At 44.8% G+C, this 16,658-nt stretch overlaps 2 protein-coding genes and 1 long non-coding RNA gene across 5 annotated transcripts in view; 1 reads left to right on the top strand and 2 right to left on the bottom strand.

Annotated features, from left to right (window-relative positions):
- Positions 1-1,503: 1,503 nt before the first annotated feature.
- On the bottom strand, positions 1,504-5,074 carry LOC113971065 (uncharacterized protein CXorf21-like). Of its 2 annotated transcripts, none has more exons than XM_027690611.1 (2): positions 4,080-5,074; positions 1,504-2,724 (listed from the first exon to the last, which is right to left on the bottom strand). In XM_027690611.1, exon 2 carries the CDS (start codon positions 2,669-2,671, stop codon positions 1,736-1,738), a length of 936 nt encoding a protein of 311 aa, XP_027546412.1. In that variant the 5' UTR covers positions 2,672-2,724; positions 4,080-5,074; the 3' UTR covers positions 1,504-1,735. The 2 variants fall into 2 exon arrangements, with proteins under 2 accessions (XP_027546412.1, XP_027546413.1); XM_027690612.1 differs by having other exon boundaries at positions 1,504-2,718; positions 4,080-4,137.
- A 1,686-nt stretch (positions 5,075-6,760) lies between these two features.
- On the top strand, positions 6,761-7,125 carry LOC113970993. The gene is made up of 2 exons (XR_003535406.1): positions 6,761-6,874; positions 7,010-7,125. It is a non-coding gene; the product is annotated as an uncharacterized LOC113970993 (long non-coding RNA).
- A 1,683-nt stretch (positions 7,126-8,808) lies between these two features.
- SH3BGRL (SH3 domain binding glutamate rich protein like) overlaps positions 8,809-16,658 on the bottom strand; it is a 30,974-nt gene continuing 23,124 nt past the window's right edge. For both annotated transcript variants that reach the window (XM_027690535.1, XM_027690536.1), the window contains exons 2-4: positions 16,468-16,653; positions 13,729-13,809; positions 8,809-10,877 (exon numbers count right to left, since the gene is read on the bottom strand). In XM_027690535.1, the coding sequence (XP_027546336.1) occupies positions 10,845-10,877; positions 13,729-13,809; positions 16,468-16,653 (300 nt within the window). In that variant the 3' untranslated portion in view covers positions 8,809-10,844. The remainder of the gene's footprint in view (positions 10,878-13,728; positions 13,810-16,467; positions 16,654-16,658) is intronic.

Here is a 16,658-nt window from a genome sequence, read left to right as displayed (position 1 = left end):
CCTGGGAAGGACAGAAAACAACCACGGTCTGGGTGGGCCTCAGGTTTAACCTCCGACTTTCTCATTTCCTGAGGAAGAACCTTGTGCAATTAACGTCTTTCCAGACTTTGGTTTGAACTACAAACAGATCCCAGGGGGAACCAAAGGCAGCTCAAATGCCAGGGAGCACTTTTTTCTCCAGTTAGCTGCAAACCCTTGGGTTACTGATGCCCTTCGGAATGTTTTCCCTCTCACCCTCCGTTAATTAATTCTCTCTCCCAAGGAAAACTGAGGAGTTCTGCCCACCCTGGACTGCTCTGGGGTTTAATGAAGTCATCTGGCCTCTTCCTAAGGACTCCTGACTTGATTTGGAATGCTGAGAAGGGCATTCATGAGGCACATATGGAATTAGGGAAAGCCATAGTGAAGCAAGTCATCCTTTTCCCTGTCATCCTCTTGGAAAACAAGGACTAGATTTAGTATTAGAGTTAATATAAAATGGGAATTGTTGATCAGGCAATGATCAGTTAGGTCTTGGATGTGTATGAGTCTGATTTTATGAAATTATTTTCTCAGTGGGAATTGTCTTTGCCTGTCATTTTACTCAGGAGAGAGAAGTTCTTACTTTGGCCACCCAGATCACTTTTCCCTCAGGAGCAGCTTCTTCTCAATCCTGCCACCCAAACTCCAGCCATCCCTCTTTTCTTTCCTCCATCTGAAAATCCCCATCCTACCACAGTGATACCATGGCAAAGTCTGCCTCAGGGTGAAGGCTGTTTGAAAAATAACAAGAAAAATTGGAAGTTCAGGTTTCAAGATGAGAGCAAGAGCAAGAATCAGATTTGAGAAGGCAGATGAGGGCAATTAATTATTGAGGGTCCATATTCCTTTATTCTGCAAATTCTCATCCCTGTACAGACCAAAACAGGCCCAATCTTAACTCTAAGCCCCATCACAGAGCTTCTATTACAGTAAATGCCACTAATTAATAAGTTATATTATTTGAATTAGGAGCTTCAAGGTGAATCCCTTGTGAATTCAGTCTTCTCAATGTTCTTTCAAGCCTATTGGTATTTTCTTTCAGCTCAGAGATGATTTTAAGAAATGCCCAACAAATAAATATGCTGGATTAAAACAAACAAACAAAACCACAGGCAAAAAAAACAAAACACAACAACAAAAAATGTTCTTTACTAGAAAAAACTTTGCAGGACAGGTAACAGTCCAATTAATTTCTCATTTTACAACAATGACACAATGATTCATTTCCATACTTACTGAGAAGTAAGAGAAAGGGAAGAAAATGAGTTTGAATGTAACAGGATTTCCATATAAAAATCTGCATTTAAATTTCCAAAGATGCAGGAATCTTGCACTACTTTTTCAGGAATGCTGCAGTCATTTTTGCTTGCTGATTTTGCCAAAAATTAAAGACTTTTATATGTTGATGAGGCACTTGAGGACATGGTGACCATGGTGGATGGTTGGACTTGATCTTAGTGGTTGTTTCCAACCTTAATGAATTTATGATTCTATAAGACACTATAAAAACATGACTAACTAGTATTTTAGAGAGAAATTAATTTCAAATTCTGTATTAGAAAAAAGAAACCAGTGACTTTTACTTCCCCTACGGTTTAAGCCTTAAAACACTGATTTGAAAAAGTGTAGTGTGTAAATGTTCCCACTTCCCAAGCTCATCCCTGGAGTGAAATATTCGTCCCCTAATCCCACCCAACCCTTCAGCCCAGCTCAGTCAGGATGGGAACTGCACCCTGCAGCTCCGTTTCACCCCCGCTGGGTTGGAGATCTGCAGGCTTGGGGTGCTGAACTCTGAGCTGTTCCTGTTGGGAGCGTTTCGCCAACTCAACAAAGCCAGCGAGAGCAGGAGGGCTCCTCTGGCCTTGGAGGCTTCTATGTTCTGCTCCTGGGAGATCTGGAAGCTGATCTGCTCCAGGCTGTTCCTCAGCCAGCTGCAAGTCAGGAGGTTTGTTACAGAGCCACACCTGGCCAGGCTTTCTTCAAAAAACTGCTTGTAGAGCTCTGCCACCTTGGCTTCCATGTACTTGTTGAGCGTGGAGTTGGAAAGAGGCTCCTCAGAGAGCACGATGCTCCTCTCTGCAGCTTCAGCTCTGTTTTCATGCCCAGACAGGGATGTCACACTGGGCTTTTCAGGATGCTCACAGGGAGGGGACTGGCCCAGGGGAATATCTATGGACAGCAGGACAGGGCCATCAGGAAGTTCATCACACACGTGGTCCAGGACACAGCCTGAGTCACACGTGTGTTCCCCCACACAGTCCCCCCCGATCTGCAGGTCGGGATAGTTCTGGTAAATGCTGTTGCATGGCCAGGATCTGTACAAATCCAGCTGGTCGAGGCTTTGCCCTCTCCTGGGGATGTGTAAAGCTGGGGATACAGGTCCTTTAACCTGCATTTCCTGATCTTTTGCAGGTTCCCTTTCTCTGGATCCCCAGCCAGGGCCACTCCCAGGTTCTGTTTTGCTGCTTCGAGCAGAGATCTCATCCTGCTTCTCACATCCATCAGCAAAGCCTTTGATTTTTGGGAAGTCTACAAGTTTCTGTCTCCAGATTCCCTCTTTAGCCTTTTGGGATGCAGGGGATTTCCGAGGCTTATCTTGATGACAGCTTTCTTTATAGATGAGCTTCATTAAGATGCCTTCTGCCAACATGAGGACAAGTGGGAGTAACAGCCTGATCACCAGAGTTCCATGGAGCCCTGGGACTGAAAGACAGGCAGAGAATAATAATAATAATAATAACAACAACAATATATTTAATAAATATTGTGATTTTTCTCTTTATTTTTTCTTGAGAGTATTTATTTTTAGCAAACATTAAACTACTTGTTTTTCCTCTTTTAACTTCTTTACCATGCCCACAAAAATCATCCTGAAGACAAAGGGAGGGCATTAAACAGCTTTTCATCTGTAACATCCATTCTGTCCCCAGGTCTCTCCTGCATCATGGCTACTTGAGACACTTAGTACTTATAAGCTGTAAAAATCAGCAAATTCATCTTACTCGTCTGTGTCACCATCATCAGTGGCAAATCAATGTTTTCCATTGAAAGACAACAATTTCTAAGAGCTAAAGAAGTGACACAGGAAGGATATAAAGAGCAAATTCAGATTTGGAGGTTGTTTCTGACTTGAGCCCTCCTGTGAGGTACCAAGGAGCTTCAAAAGATGCTGAGAGGTCTGCAAGTACAATAGAACTGCACCCAAAATGCAGCTCACATGGACAGAGGTGTTTAGAGTCCCTCTTAGTGATGAATTTAAAAGACACAGTTAATTTGTCTTCCCTGATAATGAAGTGATAAGTAGTGAAAGGTGTCTCAAAATAATCTACATTTAATGATTCCTTATCATTCCTTTTCAGTTCACCTACTGTTAAAATCAATGGGAATCTTCACTTTTAAAGCCAGACTTGAACTCATCAAGATCACCACCACTCTCCTTGTGGAGGAATGGGAAAGATCAACACAAGAAAATCATTCTGTCCTTCAAATATCTTTTGAATCTCTGCATAATTCAAGTACATTCACACCTCCACAGTGTGCTCATGGTTTGAAATGGTGTTTTTTTCTTTTGGGGGGTTGTTTTAGCTTGACTAGCACAAGTCCCTCCTTGGAGCTGAAGGGAACCCTGGAATTTTGAGGCCAAAGCAGACAGCAAAGGCAGCACACTTGGCTACATCAGCATTGCTGGTTATCTACAGTATCATTTACATATGTAAAAAGCTGGACAACACATTCTTAAGCACTTCAGGCACTTAGGAGACCATTTTCCAAAGAGAGGAGAATACTTGGCAATTTAAATCTTGCTGAAGGTCACTGGAATTTGGAATGCTGCATTCCTCCTAGGATGTGTAACCAGGTCCTCACCCTGGTCTGTAAGACCTCAAGGTACCCAGCTCCTTCCCTGCTAATAAATCTTGGGTTATTGCTTTGAAAATGCTCATGTAGAGCTAAAATAGGGTGACCTTAACAAAACTGCTCTGTTTCAAATGAAATAAGTGGCTCCTGCATTCTGGGACAAAGCGAAAGGGAAAAGGCAAGGCACAAAAAGCCCAACTTACCAAGCCCAGCGGGGTCCGAGGTGATTTCCCCGAGCCCAGAGCTGCCCCACTCCAGCTGCTGGGGGAGGACAGACTCTTACATACTCCTCCTTCGCTGCTCTCTGTGAGCAAAGAGCCTGACACACACATGATGCGCTTCCCCATTTCTTGTTCCTTGTTAAAACAGAAGCGATCCCAGCGGGAAAGGGCGCGGGGTTTGAACACAAAGGAGGGCCCAGCCTCAAAGAGGATGTTGGAAACTGGGCTGAGAGATTTCCGACCACGGTGTGATGCCAGCGAGCTGGGACTGCCATAATAGGGCACAGGGAGGGATCAGAGGGGCTGTGCTGGTCGAAACTGGAACCAAATTCCACCAGACGTGTCCATTGACACGTTGAGTTGAGCATTGCTCCACCACCCAGCTGACTTACCGTGTTATTCACACCACTTCCCCTTCGGAGACACGGCTAAATTTAGACTCTTGTGACGTCCTGCTGATGAGAAAGAATTTGACAACTTCATGTCATCAAGATTTTGATGAAATACGCCGTGTTTATAACACACAAATATGAGAATCTGTGAAAGCAACAGCCATGGGACAGCTGTGGACAATCATGTCACTCTTTGACCAAACCCATTTTTTCTGGGCTCAAAAATTGCCTCTGGTTCAATGGCACATCTGAGGTTCCTCCATGGGGGTTTTAGTGTGTCCTTTTCAAGCTGAAGCCGAGGTCAAGCACTGAGCCATCCCACTGCTCAGTACAACATCCAGTCCATGCACAGTCTGCGCAGTTTTCTGTTGATGCCTTTTCTAAATTTCCTTTTACTCAGAAGACAAAAAAAACCTCAATAAATCAGAAGCTGAATCTCATCGAAGTACTAGACAAAAGATCCTAAAACAACACTGTTTAATGGCAAGGGCAAGACACAAATATAGAATAAAACTGGAGTGTCAAGATAACCTTATAGCAGCAACTTTGACTGCAACTCATCACACAACATGTTTTGGTAGTAAAATAATGTTCATACAAGATGTTTTGGGATGGAAGGGACCTTAAAGATCACCCAATCCCACTCCCTGCCATGGGCAGGGACACCTTCCACTAGCCCAGGTTGCTCCAAGCCCTGTCCAACCTGGCCTTGGACACTTCCAGAGCTCCAGGGGCAGCCACAGCTTCTCTGGACAACCTGTGCCAGGGCCTCTCCACCCTCCCAGACAAGAATTCGTTCCCAATATCCCATCTAACCCTGCCCTCTGGCAGTGGGAAGCCATGTTGTGCCTTAGAAATTAATTAATGTAAGGTCTGAAGTAACTGGCCATTTAGGTCCAAGGGAGTCTCTAAAATTACTCCTCTTCCTTCCTTTTCACCCCTATTTCAAAAAAGACCCCACTTTTTGTGGAGGCAGAACTACAGCTATTTTTATTCCCACTGAATTTACGTAAGAGCCATTTCCCATTTAAAAGCTGTTTAAAATTACTCCATATTTACTCATTTTACATTACTAATTTCTGCACAGAAGGCGTGGTTGGGACTTCAGCAGAGCCGCTGCTCAGAGTCTTGGGGGCCAGGAGCCAGGGTGGTTCAAATTCCAAGTAGTTTAAAACCTTGCTGAGCTTGTAATGAGTGCCAGCTGCAGCTGGAATTTTTGTGCAGCTGTTTCAACAAAACACAGAAGTAACAGAGACAAAGAAATCAAGTCAGATAATTCATCTTGCGTGATTAAAACCAAATCACCTCCCATTCCAGTTGCAGTCACCAACCTGGTCCAGTGAAGGTGTCCCTGCCATGGCAGGGGGTGGAACAAGATGGGCTTTAAAAGTCCCTTCCATCTCAAAGTATTCTGGGATTCAGGGGTTAAATGCACCAATATCCAAGGAAATCAACGCATTTCTATCAACTCCATCAAAAAGAAATGCCCTTTTATTGACAAAAAATAAAATCAGAACCAAAGTTATTTTAGAAGCTGAGCACAGTTGGGAGAAACAGCAAGGCAAGGATGTCAGAACACAGAGGTAAAAAAACCACTATAGCATTCATCAGCTGTAGAATATATGAAAAAGACATATATATATATATATATATGCCCAAGATAAATACTACAGCATGGTATGTTACCACACACACTTACATTACACAACTAAGGCTGCATGTAAGCAAAGTCCTCTTTCTCAGCACAGCCTGTGTATTTTACATGCATAAAAACATGAAACCGACACTGAGTGTTTTAATTGTTTTGTGGGGTTTTCTGTTTGTTTGTTTTTCCAAGCACAGCTGCCGCAAGTCCTTTAGTTTGGATTTAAACTGCCAGCACTTCCCCCGAGCAGCCCGACCGAGCCCTCAAACACCCTCCGCAGAGCAGCCCCTGGCCGCCCTCAGGTGAGCTCAGCCCCGCGCTGCTGACACAAGGCAGGGCTTTAGTAATGGAAAACCGCCCGTTTTCCCCGCACAGCCACGAGCAAAGGGCATGGGGAGGGTCCGGGGGGCACAGGCAGCGGTGGATGCGATGGAGACCTCCGGAAGCGCCGCCAGCCCCCACACGACACCACACTCAGCTCCCCCGGCCCCCGAGACTTAAGTACCTGAGGGGGGCGGGAATTCGCGCTGATGGACGGCGGTCTCGCCCAATGGGAAGGCGGGGCAGGCCTGGCCCGGCCGCTGAGTGGCTGCCGGTTGCCGCAGCAACGGCGCGCGGCGGCGGCGCTGAGGGGGCGCGGGCGCCATTGCTGCCCCTCCCGGCCGGGCCGGGCAGGACCTGGAGCTCGGGGGTTCCATGGATAAACTCATGGATTCCATGGATGATCCCGGTTATAAAACGTGTGTCTGATAACTTCGGGTTGTATAAACACAAAATAACCTGCCCTGCGTGCTGGGGAAAGGGTTCAGAAAGGAACCGGGAGTTCTAGTGCTGCTCACGTTGTATTAATGATGTGCCGGTTTCCTTTTATTTAGGGATTTTGAAACACCAAGCGACTTAAAATGAAGAAATCACCAAGTTCCTGATGATATCTTCAATAAGCCAACTTGTGAGAGAAGGAATTACTATAAGGAAATATTATATATTGCTATATCATGTGTATATATATTATATATAATTAACATATATAAGGAATTACTGTATATTGCTATATGGTGTGTATATTTTATATATATAATTAACATATATAAGGAATTACTATATATTACTAGTACAGTACATACATGACCAATTTTGATACGTCATGAATACAACACACTAAATAAATGTATTTTGTACTGAACACCTGGATTTTGGATACTCAGTACTCACAGCAGCACTGTGCTCATCTCCTGTAGTAACACAACAATTTCTACTTCATCACTTGGACTTTCAGAATCCTTTTGCATTTCCAAAAGTTTACCCACTCGGTCCAGATTTTTAAGGATAAACTTCAAAATTTTTATAGTGAACTTTTCAAGCTAAAACATTCTACCAAGATCATGTAATATGGATAAATCACAGAGTATTTCTGCAGGGAAAAACAATAAAAGATATGATTTATTTGTGGAGTGGATTGTTATGTGTAGGTACAGAGTAGGTGGAACACAAACCTTTCCATGAAATAGGTGCAGCACAAGCTGAGGGATATAATCAGACATTCCAGAACTTTCTATGGCATAGACTGAGGATATGAGAAATTAATAAAATCCCACAGGAATTGGTAGAAAAGTTTATTATTGCAGCACACACCACTGGAACCTGAACAACAAGTGAAGGGCACATCATATGCACACATGGAGCTGGTTTTCCGAACAGATTCTGGAAAACTATTTGTATTGAGCTTTACATTAATGAGCAACAATTGGGTTTTTAAGATGTTTTATAAACAAAGAAGAAAACCAATGATTTTTTTTTTGTGGGTTGTACAAGACAAGTGGATACACAGGGGAAGGAAATGGGATTCATTGCAATTTAGAAATGGCATCCAAAGCCCTTTTCCCATCTTATGGACCATTTTTAAGACACTAAAGAAGAGCAAGTGTGAGAGACAAGCAATAATCACCTTGAAAAGGCATCAGTGTTGACTGAGAGTTCCTGGTTGGGCTGTTGTTGTTCACACAGAGAGAAGCTGATCCTGTAAAAATCACAAAACTCCTTAAAAAATCAGGTTATTGGTTTCCTCACGAGGATGTGAATTGAAGTCTGGGATTTGGGCAAATCCCAGGGCTGTTTAGAGCTGAGAACGGGATTCCTGTAGCTCTGCAGATCTTCCAGGTGGTGCAAAGCTGAGGGGGTACCTGCTGATGTACCAGGCAAACAGGGAAGGTAAAAATAACAGTCTTAGTTTAAAATTTTTCCTGCACTGCTCTGTGGCAACACAAATATTAAATACCACAGTTCCCTGCTGTGAGCAGCATAAAGCTAATTAATTACGGTTTGTAAAAGAGCAGGGAGAGGGTTGGGAGAGCTCTCTGGGCTTGGGATGCAGCTGCTGCCTCGACTGCTTCCAACTTGTGCCTGCCTTGGGGAACGAGCGGGAAATGAGTTAATAAGGGAAGAAACCTCAAACCTTACAGACAGTTTTGGGGAGATGTACCTGAAATTAAATCCCATTTAGTAATTAAACCCCATTAGTGGCAACAGGTGAGAGATTCCAAGCCAGCAGATTCACCCACAGCAGCGGTGGATTAATGATGTTCACCTTGTATGAATCCTGAACTTTTCAAAAGCCGAGTTTTCATCTGAAAACTCTTCTACTTCAAATCGTGAACAAAACATGCAAACAGGCCGATGGTGTGAGAAAGCTTTCTAAAACAATTTTATTGGAATGATACAGGAACGGTTAATATACAGCTTAAATCCTCAATGCCTGCCCTCTACAGAGGAAAAAACAAGAAAGAAACAAATTCAGTTCTTGCACCCATGGAAACAGAAATACAGCACAGAGGTAACAGATTCCTGGCACTCCTAAAGTCATGCAAGAGATCTGCATCAAAAAACTCAAGTTTTACACACACCACAAAGAGATTTTCGGTATTTTCAGTTTGTGTTGGTGCCTTGTTCCCCAGACAAAGGAATAATTCAGCCTGGCTCCCAGAGCTGGCTTAGGAATGCTGATACAGTTTGAACGCTCCCATATGGCAGGGGGGGGACAGACGAGGGGAGTGACTTTGCTTTCTTAAACTTGGCAATTTTCTTGACCGTTGAGACAGAGATTGACCTCGTTTCTGAATGTTTTGGGTCGCTGAACTGACAGAATTTGGCAGCAAGTTTTAATTACAGCTTCTCCAAAATAATGGCTGTAATTCACCAAACTTGCACAGGAAAACACAGCAAGCTGGTGTGGGTACAGAGACTTGTGTGTCAAATCCCACTTAGTATTCCACAGTTCCCAAAAACCTGACCAGGAGTTAAGTCACGGAGAAAGTTAAAGCCAATATTAAGAAAGAAAAATCACCTCGTTCAGAAAGATGAAACCATAGTAAACAAGAAAAATCTGATGCTGGATTTAAAATGTAACCAAACTTTTATTTCCAAGAGATCTTAAATTTCACAGGATTTCAGTAATTCCTGATAAAGCCTGTTAATAAAGAAGGACAATTGTGTGTGTTTTCTTTAAAGTAAGGCAAAATCCATCCATCCCTCTGCCTTGTGATACTGTGGTGCTTTTGTAAGCACAAGCTTCAAACTGCCTCCCAGGCTCCCCAAAACATAAATCAGGAATTAAAATATGGCCAGGAATAACAGGCTCCCTCCTGAGCACTGGGAGAACACACAGGTTAATATTGCACGTGGTAAATTCACCAGTACAAGACACTTCGATAGATCTCCAACTCTTGTAATAGCTTTGTGATATGGCAATAACAATGGAGAAAAGAACTTTTTAAACCTTAAAAAAAGAAAAAGTCTTCCTTAATTATAATAGTTTTTCCTATTCAAACATTTATTTCCTCGTTTGAAAAAATACTATATGAACCTAATGGCTACTTGAACATGCAGTGAGATGTTTAATGCTCTAAGCAGTGTGAACTGGTATTTTTGTAGAGAAATACATTAAAGGCTTTCACCCTTACACAGGTAAGGAAATGCCATTTCTGGCCGTTTTGGCTTGTTTGCAACATTGAGTCTTGCCCCCAGATGTGTCATCACTCGTGCTTAGGCAGCTGTGAGGGACTTGTGTCCGTGGCCCACATCCCTTTTTGTTAAAGGAGCCCACACGGATCGTTTCAATGACAAATACACGTGTTCGTTGGGTTTTTATCATCTGTACAGTGTGTAACAATACAAACCTTAAATATCCATTCTACAAAAGAACAAACACAACTTTCCAAAGCAACTACAATGGTTATACTACACAGTACCACCTACAATTCCATCTGAAACCAGGAAAAACACTGAAAAATTACTGTGTAATTCAGTAACGGTTTTGAGGCAACTCAGGCACTGAATTAGTATCTGACGAGGTTTTAGATGCTGTTTAAATAGTTGGATCTCTGGGTAAAACACACCTGCATTTTTAGTACTAAAATAGTTTCTTTTTAAGTCTCCACAAAATGCACGAATTGCCAGGACAGTTTAAACTAAGTGAAATCATTCATGTCTGATTGCTTGGGCTTCCTCAGCCTCCAACCCATCCCAACCCACTCCTGCCCCCCACCTCGAGTTCCCATCTCCACTTGTGTTCAGTTTGGGTTACGTACAGTGAATGCTGCAAGCACCAATCAATGTTAGAAATCACATCTACATTTCTTGAAGCAGAGACAGTTGGACTATTTTATAAAAAGCTGTGGAAATTCCCTTTACAGACAAATTTAAGGCAGTTGAAATTCACGCTTGCTGCTTGGCCAGTGCTTCAGCTTCCTGAAACAGCAAAAGAGAATTACAGGGATTATTAGGACTTTCTCAGTATGTTCAGAAGGAACATTATAAAACAATAACCTGCATTTTCCAGGTGTCTTTCAGCCTTTTTAAAGTGATCACAAATGGGAACAGAACGACAACAGGAGAAATACAAAAGGAATTTCCTTCTGGATGGTTTCTCCAAGTGTACTTTTGACTGCAGATTAATTTAATGACCTGTTAGCAGCAACATGGCCTACAAAGAGAATTCCAGTCCCAGTGCCCTCAGTGGGAACAGCCTGGTTTATTTGCAAGGACAAAGTTCAACATCTGCCAAACTCAACCTTTATGTAATGGAGCTGTTTGCTTTTGTGACTGCATTGAACTAACAGACTCAACAATACCACTGTTACCATGAGCCAGCACTGCTGAACTATTTCCAAGAAGTCCGTAAGATTTTCAAGAGAGGGGACCCAGTGGGTGAGCCCAGCCTGCAGGAAGTCCCACACAGATCTCCCTTATCCTGGAGGTGGTGGATCACTGTGGTTTTCCTGGCTGTCTGCCCTCATCCTGCCTTTGAACTGGGGCCGTGGGAGCGCTCCAGGAGCGTGCTCTGCTCCGCTGGCCATGCATCGGGATGGCATCGGGCACCCCCTGCTCCTGCAGGGACACCCTGTGCCTCTGGGGCACAAAAGGCAGGTGAAGAATATGGGGAAGATCAAAAAGAACTACACAGCCTGGAAAAAAGCAGGGTGTTTGATACTTTCTGAAAGACAAGTGGTTCTTTGAATGGTAAGAAGGAGGATCAGTTCCCTTGGCTTTGTAACAACTCCATTACCCAGTCCTGGGCACTGCAATAGTGACACCTCACTTTTTTTTTTTTTGCAAGACAAAGGATTTCTCTTCAGAACAGGCAGTGGAAAGCTGGAGAGGATTCCTGGAGAGGTATTTCCCTCATCCCCAGGAACGTGGGTACAATTACCTCGAAGAACCTGCTGACCTATTTTTCTTGAAGGTCAAACTCCATTTCCTTGGGTGTGGTCCTGCAAGTTACCAGGGAAAGGCTCTGCTTTCCAGCTTTGACACTGTCCCTCTCTCACACTTTTCCTTATTTCTCCCTCTAGGCCCCTCACTGAGCATCTTCTCAGTCTTTAAATCTTTAATAAAGAAATAATTAAACACAGCCTTTGATTCACAAATTCCTCTCCCTTTAAAATCAAAAAAGGGATATTTGTGATCAATTCAATACCAGCCTTTCCCAGGGTTTGTAGATCCAACTGGACTCTCAGTGCCCAAAGCACAAACCAAATCACCAGGGCTCAGAAAATAGTTACTTGGATTTTCCATGCTCACTTCTGAGCCACTCCTGTTTAGCATTTATATGAAACCTTTGCATTCAGAGTCAACTAACTTCCGAAACATCTCACAATGGCATTGAATGGAGGTTTCCTGCCAAGACCCTCCTTCCAATCACACACAGGCTGATCCCAGACTCCTTCCATTTTATGCAGATGCAATGCCATTCCCTACAGTGTTGTATCCAAGCTTTGCCCAGCTACACTGTAAATTCCAATTGCAGTACCTACACATCCTTGTCTCCTCCTCAGCAGCAGGAAATCGGTTTGATTGTACATCCTAATTGTGGGAGGGATTCCCAAAGTCAGCCCAAGAACAGGATGCAGGGGGGTACAAGGTCACTTCTGCAAAGGTTATTTATCGTCCTTAGCCCAACGCTACATGGAAATTCAGCAGAGCACAAGTGTGTTCTATTCCTCCTGTTTTAAATTCACCTTTTCCTTAGGTGAGGGCAGAATTGGAGCATCCCTTAGGACAGAGTCAGAGCAGTGCCACCCTGCTGTGTGCTCTGCCAGCCAGCAGGGTCGGGGAGCAGCGGTGCTCACGCACCTTACGGAGACAGGTGACCTGATTTGTTATGGCAGCAGCTGCTCTCCGGTACCACTGCACTTCCCAGGGGTAGGGCACGAGCTTCCCTGCATCCCACAGTCTGCTTCCTCCCTCCTTGGCTCCATCCTGCAGGCTCTGCTGTGCAGCTGTTCCAAGGAGCTTCCCTGAGATTCCCAGGACTGTGTGCAGAGGGCGGCGTGTGACGCTGGGGCACAGATCCCAGGCTTTGCTCTCTGCGCGAGGCAGCTTTTCCTCCTCGCACCATTCCCATCAGCGGAGCTACTGCTGGAAATTAGTTTGGCTCCCTAAACTGCTTCAGTCTGGCCCACAACCTGCAGGTCTCACTGCTGATGGGTCACCATCCACCCTTAAAATTAGGTCTCTTGGTGATGTGCACAGCACGACCTTCGACTCGCACTTGAGTAAAGCTGAAAGGAAGCGGCGTGTTTATCCATTGGAACAAGAACGCTGGAAGTGACCTGGAGGATCCTGCTGCTGTCAAGTGAAACGTATAAAGCAGGCTTGTCCTATCCTATCAAAATCAAAAGGAGAATTCCAGCCCATTGCATCTGCAAAGCAGCAGCCCAGTTTGTAATTGGCAAAGGAAAACAAGCCTTGGATAACAAGCTGGAGGAAAAAATAACGCTGAAGCAAGACCGTGTTATTTCAGAAACAGTGACTCTGGTTTCAAGGGATTTTCTAGTACAAAAATCTCATCAAAATTTCACATGAATTAAATTTTTTCACTGAACTGAAAACATTCTTTGGTTTTGTGACAGTTTTTTTCATCTAGATTTCTTATGCATTCCTCAGTGCAAATATTAACTCGTCTTTTGAAGCTGAAGCCTGAAAGCCTCTGGAGACTGAGTTGATTGGGGCAACCACAGCACAGGTAATGCACCCTACTATGAGCAGAGAAGAACAAGATCTAAGACACAGACTGGGGTTCACTATGAGGTTCACCTACCTTTGAACCAGGGGGTGCAGTCAAGCCTAAAAACGCGTAAACTGCGTTGTTCTCCCGCGCCTCGAAGAAAGCCTCGTAGTCCTGCACGGGGGGAGTCAGGGAGGGGGACAAAGACAAGAGAATGAATTGTCAGAAATGATCTCAGATCAGCCTGGGGTGTCACCCAACTCTCACCGAGCAAACTGCCTCATGTGGCCGAATGCCAAATGCGGTGTCACCTCAAGTATGAGTCCTTGGCACCAACACCCCACCCACTGCTCCGGCAGAAAGGGACAAGCTGGGATTTCCCTCTCTGTCCCAACGAGATGTTGCTGTGAGGTGCTCCAGCCTTTCCCAGAGGGACAGACTCCATACCAAGGCAGTTGTGACTGGGTCTGGTGTGGATGTCCCTCCTGCAGGAGAGGCTGAGCCTGGACCTTGTCAGCACAACCACTGCTGTCCCCAGATGTTATTGCTAATTCCTGATCAGTGATGGCAACTGTGCAACTGGGAACTCCAGCTCTTAAACCTGTTAAAAGTTCAACTGAAACCTTTACACTCAGCTAACACCTTTCCCACCATGTTTCCCACTCAGGATTGATCTGTGCAAGTGAAGGCAAAGGGGTGGCACAGCTCCTTGTGCTCACAGGGCACTGCAGGTGCCCCAAACAAACACACAAGGAAATTAAGGTAAAAACAATTAAATAAAAGAAAAAATACCAAACCCTAGCCAAGGGAACCCAGGAGGTTTGTGCAAGCCCACTACTGTCTGAGTTACCATGGAATTCCCTCCTGCACTCAGCACACATCTGCCCTGTGATCTTCCTACTCTCCCTTTTTAACTGTGGCACAGCACCAGCCTCCTCAGCTTTCCGGGGGGATGTTTGGATGCAGGAGTCCTGGCTGGGGAGCCCAAGGAGAGGCAGCAGTCTCAGGCTGGAGTCTGGGAGAGCTGCTGTTGAGCACACACTGCTCTGGATTCCTGGCTGGCTGGTGGGGAACAGCCTAAGGAACAGCAACTGCTGTTTGCAGACTGCAGAGAGGGGCAGCTCCGAGGAGAGGCTGCTGCAGCTGGAACAGAACAAAGTACAGGGAGCAGAGAATTCCAGCTGCCTGGAGATCAGGGATGGCAAATTATTGCTGCATTTGCACACGCAGCATTTGGGTACCAGTTTGATAAAAATGTGGATGATTATGGTAAATCCTCCCTGAAGCCCTTCCGTTGACAGGACTGGGGCAGCTTGATAACAAAGGGCTTGTTTATCTTGCTGGTGCACAGTCCTTCAGCCTGTTCCACTGCATCTCCCAGGAAAGGAATTCCTGGGAGTGAGGAGCAGGGCTCCTGCCAGCCTGCACAGCATCCCCAGTTCCAGCCTCTCTGCTGTGCACGGGCCAGGAAAGTCAATTTGCTCTTTCCTCTGCCAGTTGTGCTGCATCAGATGGAACAAACAGGGAAGTTCATGCTTGAGAGGCCTCAGATAAAGACAGAAAGAGGTTCAAATTCTGGGCACAGAATTAACTTTTACCTTCCTGGAAGCTGAACTGGAGCAACTTGAATCCAGCAGCACAGACTGACCGAACTTCAAACGTTCAAAGTGACATCAAGCAAAACTTTGTGGATGAAATAAGAAGAACTGCAAGAACTGGTGTGAAGTACCTGTACCCCTCCCCAAAATTCCTGTATTCAGAACTCTCTTGGGGTGCAGTGGGGGTGCATGAGAAGCATCTGTGCTAACATTTGTCCTCACATTTGTCATTCCAAACCAACCTTTTTCCATGTCATAACCACAGTCAGTAAATTCTGAGAGCTGAGGGGTACAATAGCTCACTGTGAATATTGTTTCAAGTTCTGCTTCTATTACAGGCAAGAAAAATTCCTGGCACAATTGCGAGTAATTGCTTTCAGTAGCCACAGAATCTCCTCACAAAGGTCCAGCACTGACAGGTTCTGACTTTACAGACTTTGCAGGTCAGAACCAGACTTCAAAAGGACCAGAGGAATGCACACTGTGAGCTCTGTTCAGAGCATATTAAGTTTTAAAAATAAAACTAACAGTTAATCTAATAATCATTCAAGCATGGCCTGCTGAGTACAAGTACTGCAGGGCAACTTACTTTTGATCAAGCATTAAAATAATTACCAGTAGGATTTGTGTTTGCAACATGAGTTTTAATCTGTCCAAGGCACTGCAGTAAGTGGACCACAGCAGCCTTCCTTTTGCCAGCAGCACACAGAGCTGATCCCAAGAAGAAAACTGATTTATTATCATGGCAGACATGACTTTATATGATCTGGGATCCACATCCAGGCAGAACAGATCTCTGAACTTGCTACAGGTTGGTGCAATAGGGCCAGTTTCTGTGAGGTGTTAGTTCACAAGCATGAGAATTAAAAAAACCTCTGAAGTTTCAGAGCTGTAAGAGGGGTAAAAAAAACACAAGGAAAAAAAATTATATATACACTGCAAGGTGGGATCTGAACAGGGGATCCAAAATTTAACCTCTCTTATGGTGGAACTGGAATATTCAAGAATCAATTGTTATTAAAAGCCTGAGAGGAGGGGAAATGTCTGACACCTTCCACACCCTTCACAGGGGTACAGCTGGCCAAGCCCTGCCTTGCTGGTCACAGCAGCGAAGCACAGGCTGTGGCAGTGAGGAAGAGGAGTGGGATGGGGACAGGGAGACAGTGAGGAAGAGGAGTGGGATAGGGCAGGGAGCCAGTGAGGAAGAGGGATGGGATGGGGCAGGGAGGCTCACCCCGAGGTAGCGGCTGTCGTTGAAGAGCCGGGGGGGCAGGGGGTTCCCGCTCGCGGGCCGACTGTCCTCAGGGACGTTCTCACGCATCCATTTCCGATTCTCCTCGTTGGCGGCGATATCCTTTTCCTCAAATTCGATTTTGTTGGCCTCCAAGAAGCCTAACACATCTTGTTGCTGCTTTTTAATCTGTC

This window comes from Neopelma chrysocephalum, unplaced genomic scaffold, assembly GCF_003984885.1.
Source record: "Neopelma chrysocephalum unplaced genomic scaffold, ASM398488v2 Primary Assembly neopelma1_81, whole genome shotgun sequence".
Lineage (NCBI taxonomy): Eukaryota > Metazoa > Chordata > Aves > Passeriformes > Pipridae > Neopelma > Neopelma chrysocephalum.
This window is presented reverse-complemented; position numbering and strand designations above follow the sequence as displayed.

Bases quoted from the DNA above. Each gene is read 5' to 3' on its own strand.
- LOC113971065 (XM_027690611.1), bottom strand. From the start codon at position 2,671: ATGTTGGCAGAAGGCATCTTAATGAAGCTCATCTATAAAGAAAGCTGT.